The 7,712-nt window shown below is 37.9% G+C and overlaps 1 protein-coding gene across 1 annotated transcript in view; it reads right to left on the bottom strand.

Moving 5' to 3' along the window:
• Positions 1–2,808: 2,808 nt before the first annotated feature.
• KCNK1 (potassium two pore domain channel subfamily K member 1) overlaps positions 2,809–7,712 on the bottom strand; it is a 54,318-nt gene continuing 49,414 nt past the window's right edge. The window contains exon 3 of the mRNA XM_025364489.1: positions 2,809–4,035. Within this exon, the coding sequence (XP_025220274.1) occupies positions 3,776–4,035 (260 nt within the window). The 3' untranslated portion in view covers positions 2,809–3,775. The remainder of the gene's footprint in view (positions 4,036–7,712) is intronic.

Raw genomic sequence — 7,712 nt, 5'->3', positions numbered from 1 at the left:
CACATAAAAAAAAAAAAAAAGAAAAAAAAAAAAAAAAAAACAAAAACAAAAAAACCCTTGCAAAAAAAAAAAAAAAAAAAAGTCAACATAGGAAAATCTTAAACGTGCTACAGAGACAGATTTAAAACATTACTGGGCATAGTCAAATAAAGTAAATGGTATACTGTCTCATTTCAATTTCAGCTATAAGTTACAGAGAAACTTTTGTTTCTAAATTTGCCATATATACATTTCTGAAATTACATCCTATAGGGACTGCCTTCCTAAGTTGAGGATATCAGTATTTATCACAGCTCTTCCCGGCATGGAGGCTTTGACAACAACAAATACCAAAATAAATGTATTATGCCACACAATCAGGAGGCTCTGCTCTCACTGAATTCTGAATAAGAGACAGATAATCCTGTTCTAATTCTCCAACATGTGCTTCTGCCAATTTCAAACTTTTCTTCTTTGAGACAAATAGCTGTTTTTAGTAAGAGGTCAGTGTACTAATGATAACTTTAAAGAGTTAAGAAGATTTTGCATTGACTATTTCAGTTATCTTGAGGTCTCCAGATTTGTAGATATCTCCTCATTCATTTTCCAAAAGGCCCATAAAGCTGGTTTGGAGAAAGCATGAGTATGATTTTTTTCTCAGGTTAAAAAAAAAAAAAAAAAAAGTGACCCCATGTCAGTAATCTAAACATTACTTGATTTTTTTTTTTTGAAGTCATACCAAATTTCTGTCTTCAGAAAATGTTTCTTTTTTCTCCCACTTGTCTTCTTCAACTTTTGAACAAATACTTAAAAAATATCTTGGTGGCATGATTACTGTAGAAAGAAACCAGTGTCATAAATGGAGTGATCTGGGCTAACCTTTATCCGTCCTGGGAACCTCTTTTACATGATTTATTTAGAGACTACTCCCATCCTTTAGTCTCTCCTCCCTCGGATTTCTGAGAGCTTAGGAACTCCCACTCTGAGATACTCTCTGTTCTCTCCTCACATGGAGCATATCTGCTACTTTGAAATCAACATCCCTACCAGACACGTGTCACATTTAAGGTCACACACAGTACCATGTCCTGGAATAATAAGGCTTTCTGCTGCTGTTCTACCCTGAGGGCGTTCCGTAGGCATTTTAGGAACTCAATCTTGAAGGCTCAAGCTAAGCAAGTGAGTTCAGCTTGTACTCATCACCCAGAATCCTCTAGTATTCACTTTCACCTCCAACTTCCCACTCTCTCGCCTCCAACTAAAGGGTTCCCAAGGTCAGTTCTGGCTTAGCTACATCATTCATCTTCTACCTCCTTGTCATGCCTGCAGCAAGCCGTGTTTCTCTTCTCTGAGAGGCTGACCCAGAGCTCCTGGTTGACCAAGCTCGCTTCTCCCTGAGGACCAAAGGGCAGCATCATCGGCCAGAGACAAAAAGAACCCTGGGGAAGACATCCTCCCTTGCTTTCCTGCCTGTTGGAGTGGGGGCCAAGGCAAAACTTGCTCCTACTTTTCTACTTTGCCCTTTACATTAACAACAACAATTTGAAGGGTGTTAAGGTTTAATGTATTCTCCGCGGATTCAGACAAGTTCCTAAAATTAAGTACTACACTCTATTACTTATTAATGACACCTGATTCAGAAGTTTTTCTTCACGTACTTCCTCATTTTCCGGTCTTTGAACTTCCCTCTCATGTTAGAGCCAAGCAGCTGTAGCAAACTAGCCATTATTTTTTCCTGCATTGCAGAAAATAGAATAACACTCTCCAAGTGTAATCCAGCTTCTGTGATTTATATTCATCAGCACCTCAGGACTCTGCACCACACCAAGCCTTGTGACCATCTGGAATGTTGCAGACCCAGTTATGGCCATGATGCACGCCTCTATTCTCCAAGGATTCTCTATTCTACCCTCAGCCAACGATCTGCCCTCATGACAGCAGTCTTCATTGCAGGGATATGGTCAGCAGGGAGGAAATATGCTTACAGGGCAGCACACCTGGATTCCTCTAAAAATCATATACTATCCCTGTAAAATCACCTACATTTTTCCATCTCCCTGTCCCCTAGTCGGTAAGATATTTAAGGTTCAAAACCCCCATTGAGATATTGGACAATCACTCTATAATTCTTTCTGTGTGCATGGTAGTAATAAATGTGTATGCCTTTTCTCATTAACCTGCCTCTTTGTGAGTTGATTTTTCAGCAAACCTTCCGAAGGGAAAGGGGAAGCTTTCCCTTTGCCCTGCAGCTGGTAATAATTTGCTCATGGCAGCACATGGTACAAAAGGTAGAAAGTTACTGAGTGAGCGACCCACTGTCAGGAGACTGGCCCAGGATCAGAGTGCTTACCCAGCTCACCAGGGGGCGCTGATTTTATACTGATTTTTACCAACCCCTCAACCACCGACTCCTGGGCAGCTACCCATGGGAGGTAAGGCTCCATTGCCGGGGGTGGGGGTCAGTGGGCATTCATTATCACACAGGGGCTTTCTCATTTTCTTTTCTAAAATCCTTAATAGTATCCTGTGTACATCATCTAAATATGACCTTTATGTTTTCTATGAAGGAGTATATATATATGTGTGTGTATATATACATAGTATACACTATATATGTGTGTGTATATATACTATATGTATACTATATATAGTGTGTGTATATAGTGTACATATAGTGTATATATCCATATATACTATATATACACTGTATATACACTATATATATACTATATATACACTATATATACACACTATATATACACACACACATATATATATTCTACATAGAGGCACACTTCTGATATATGAAAGCATAGGATTACAACCAGCTGTGATTTGTATTTTATTTTAGCTTCTGAACTTAAAATTCTCTGATTAATGTAACATAATCTGTTCATTTAGGGATTTGTGTTTAAGCTCTGTGCTTTAGTGCTAGGTGGCTGCAAATCACAATGTACTTTCAAAACAGAGTATCTTAACCTTTTAATAAATCCTATTCATAACTTGTTCAATTCAAAAAAACTGTTTATAAACATGTTAGACATCTGACACCATTCTATTGCAAGAGGGTAGAAACATTTATTGCAGCAGAATACTATGGTTATTCACTCTCGAGTTTATTATTCCCCTTATTTTATTGTAGCAACTCTGGATTCTTTAGTATAAAGAGAAATCGAAAGAAACAAAATATCTGTAGTCTTGGTTTGAGAAGTACACTGGGATCTGGTGGCCTAAACCATATATACAGAATATAAACATATGTATACTTTATATGTACATAGTTAATGGTTACCTATGCATTATAAATAGTTAAGTTTAACTTAGATTCTACAAAAATAATCATTTTGGATGGGTACATGCAAACCAGTACACATAAACCTATTTATAAAACACATCTCTAGGATTTTCTTTTTTTGCTTCTAAATATAAATTTTGCTATTTAGCCATCAGCTAAATGATTTAAATGCAAACCCCAAAGTTTCCAGGTAAAAGTATAAAATCTGCTTCTAACCACAGCAGCATACTGCTTCAAGTATTCTCCTCCTATGTAAGGTGTAGATAATTTTGTCACATGTGAATTTTAAGTGCACATCCCATTTCCTCACATATTAGACATCCTGCCAGGGTCACAGCTTCTTTGTTCCATTTTTTTTTTTTAATAAGACATTGCAAACAGTAGCTATTTCTTAAAGTGACATCATTTTTGCTTTTGCATTCTGATAAAAATGAACATACTTAAGCCTCTTCCTTGCACCCCGACCCTGGTGCCCTAGGATAATGCAAACAAATTCTACGCTCAATGGTTTGCAGGGCCATCCACGCAGGCAGATGACTGAGTGGCCACAAAAGGCTCATTTTGCTTCTGGTCCTCTTTCATGCCAGCTGCCTGGTCTGTGATCGAGGAGAAGGACAGCTGGTCATGCTCTATGATGTGCACTTGATCCTCGTCCTTGTCCTTCTTCACATAGAACATTTTTCTGAATTTTTTCAGCTCATGGAGTTCACAGAAGGTTTCCAGAACTACCAACATGGCAATAAGGCCAAGTAGCAGGTAACCTGTGTGAGAAACAGGACAGTGTCTCAGTGTGATCTCAACATGGATAAATCAAGTAGCAAGTGATTTACCTCCCCACCTCATGGCAACACAGTGTTTGTTAAGGAATAAACTCATTGCAAGGTTCTTAATTTTTAGAAGTGTTTTTAAGTTCATGGCTCAAAGAGGAACTACCCATTATTAAAGAGTGAAAGATAATGAAGAATGATTTAACCTCCTATGAACTTGGATTAGTCAGAACCACAGGCTGCAATTTTTGAGAAAAAAAAATACTTAGGGCTGACGTGGCATTACTAAAGACACATAACATACTGCACTTACCCAAGTGTGATATTTCATGCAAGGAGGGCTTGCCACCTCTGCTTTATAATCAGTGGCTCACAAAATGCCAGTGATGTTTTAGAAAAGGTTTTGTTTTATCATGGGGTGCTCGGAAGAAAGCTTCATGCCTTTCTAAGCACTCAAAACTCTTACAATTTCTACTACAGAGTAAGAGTTTAGTAATAGAAATTGCAGTCTAAATGCTATGGTTTGGCTGTGTCCCCACCCAAATCTCATCTTGAATTCCCACGTGTTGTTGGAGGGACCTGGTGGGAGGTAGTTGAATCATGGGGACAAGTCTTTCCCCTGCTCTTCTCATGATAGTGAATATGTCTCAGGAGATCTGATGGTTTTAAAAAGAGGAGTTCCCCTGCACATGCTCTCTCTCTTTTTGCCTGCTGCCAGCCATGTAAGATGTGACTTGCCCCTCCTTGCCTTCAACCATGATTGTGAGGCTTCCCTAGCCACGTGGAACTGTAAGTCCAATTAAACCTCCTTCTTTTGTAACCTGTTCAGTCTTGGGTATGTATTTATCAGCAGTGTGAAAAAGGACTAATACACTAAACTAAATCAAAATTTAAGAATGGATGTCGATATTAAATAGGTCCTTGTGCATGGCTATCTACACTTGCACCTAAATTCAGCAGCAAAGTCAAGCTCTCCATTATCTCCCAGTTGTTTTTGGACATGTGGACTATTCACTGACCAACACTACCAGTTTCTTACTGGGAAAATAAAGGATAACTGTTGACTCAAGTAAAATGCGTTGCTTGGAATCTGTGATGGGAAATGGTGATTTACAATTCCTTCCATCATTTTAAAAATGAGTTTTCAGAAAAAAAAGTCATCATAAAAAGGAACAGAAATGTGAAGATGAAAACTCCAAGAATAACAAAAATTCTGATTTTATGTCCCAGTGGTAAAACATTTGAGAAAGATTTTCAAACATGTATGAAGTAGGGAAGCTAAAATTGGCAGCATAACAGGAATAAGAAGGCTGATTAGCCCAAGAATACAAAGTTTTAGTATCTTCAGAATCTGACTATAGGTTTTGAAAACAATATCGTGCATTCAATGTGCTCTCCTGTACTTTCAAAATAGTAACGACATTGTTAGACGAATTGATGGATCAGTGTCTTTTCCTTTATTATTATTATTATTATTATTATTATTACTATTTTGTGAGACACAGCCTCATTCTGTCACCTAAGCTGGAGTACAGTGGCACGATGTCGGCTTACTGCAACCTCCACCTCCCAGGTTCAAGTGATTTACGGCTGATTTTTGTATTTTTAGTAGAGACAGAGTTTCACCATATTGGCCAGGCTGGTCTCGAACTCCTGGTCTCAAGTGATCTGCCTGCCTTAGCCTCCCAAAGTACTACGATTACAGGCATGAGCCACCGTGCCCAGCCTCCTTTATCAAATTTTTGAATGCTGACAAAAATACCCACGGGGTTTCAGACAAAAACTGTGGTATTTTATCCTGCCCACATCTAATATATCTTCGGAACATTCATTTGTTAGATACTCAGGTTCTTGACGCTCAAAACCTAAACTAATTCTATGTACACTGCTTTTTTAAAAAAAAATCCATGTTGTAAGAAGTGATAAAATGTTATGCAAGGATTTAGTATTATATGAAACACTGAGGAAGTAAAGTGGTTGGGCAAAATTTATGAGAAGAATTTATAGAAGAGAAAATTACTGCAGCTAGCAAGCATAATTACAGAAACATTCTACTTTCCAAGTCACAGAATACAATAAAATAAAGTAAAACAATCACCTATTGTATGAAAAGAAAGTTAAGATAATGTTTATTTGGCTATCAAACTCACATATACGAAAAACATCTCTAATGCTACTGGCCATCACCACCCCACTGTCACACTCAGATAATGCTGGTGACGTGTCAACTCACAACATTTGGAAAGCACCAGGTCATTATGTTCTATGAGTCACAAAAAGGCGTATTCACTTTGAACCAGCAATCTCATTTCTTGGAAGAATATCAGAGGAAATGTGTACACATACAAAAGTATTCTTGGCCTGGCACAGTGGCTCACGCCTGTAATCCCAGCACTTTGGGAGGCTGAGACAGGCATATCACGAGGTCAGGAGTTCGCGACCAGCCTGGCCAACATGGTGAAACCTCGTCCCTACTACAAATACAAAAAATTAGCCAGGTGTGGTGGTGGGTGCCTGTAATCCCAGCTACTCGAGAGGCTGAGGCAGGAGAATGGCTTGAACCCAAGAGGCGGAGGTTGCAGTGAGCCAAGATCGTACCATTGCACTCCAGCCTGGGCAACAAGAATGAAGCTCCATCTCAAAAAAAAAAAAAAGAAAAAAGAAAAAAAAAATTATCTGCAGTGTCATTTATAATACCCCTGAATTAGAAGAAAGCTAACTAGTGAGCAATAGAGGCATGACTGGATTATGGTATGGCCACCTGGTGAATATCATATGGGCTCTAAAAATAATACCTATGGTAGCTACAGGAAATACAAAATCATCCTAAGTAACCATTTAGCAAAAAAAAAAAAAAACTATCGAACTTGTATGGTAGCCAGGTACTGTTCAAAGCGTTCCCCAATGATTTATGAGTGAAGTCTTTGTTTTGGCTGAGCCCACGGTTTAATGGAAATGTCAAAATACACACAATTCAACTAAGCATTTTGTAGGGTTAAGAATCACAAGATAGAGCCAAGACCGAGCATCTGGCTGCTTGAGTATCTACTATGATTTCCTAGAAAACATGACGTGAGCCGAGTCATAAATCGAAAAATTCTTAAGAAGGCAAGACACAAATGAAAACAGCAGGTACATTACACCTGCAATTCTGTGCATCCTGAAAAGGACAGGAAGGCTCACACAGAAATGAAGTTTCTCGAAAACAGATGGTTAAGTTTTCTACGATATTATACTAAATTTAAAATGAAAACTGTTAAAACATTATAAATCCCTGGTCATCTGAATTTGAATGCCCGTTTTATTTTCCACATACAAAATTCTGGAAACAGTTAATAGAGGCTAACTTCTTCTAAAAAGAACCAGATGGACAAATGAGGTAAGCAGCTCTTTTAAGACTTTTCTGGTAAATTAAAGAGCATGATTGATAACACGCTCTATCCGAGGCCTAGTTTTCTTGGCCTTAAAATATTTAATAAAGTAGAGCAATCTTTTTTTTTTACATTAACAGTTGGTTATCAAGTACATTCTGTATGAGGTATTTTTACACTGTCATTTATAATGCCTACATTATTAGTAAGAAATTGATCTGCAATTTTAAGATGCTTGTGAAAAATAACTCAGTAATAAGATTTTTGCATAAAGAGTTTTTTTTTTTTTTTTTTTTTTTT

Source organism: Theropithecus gelada, chromosome 1 (assembly GCF_003255815.1).
Source record: "Theropithecus gelada isolate Dixy chromosome 1, Tgel_1.0, whole genome shotgun sequence".
NCBI classification, from domain to species: Eukaryota; Metazoa; Chordata; class Mammalia; order Primates; family Cercopithecidae; genus Theropithecus; species Theropithecus gelada.
Note: the sequence above shows the minus strand (reverse complement) of the source record. Positions and strands in the feature narration are given on the sequence as shown.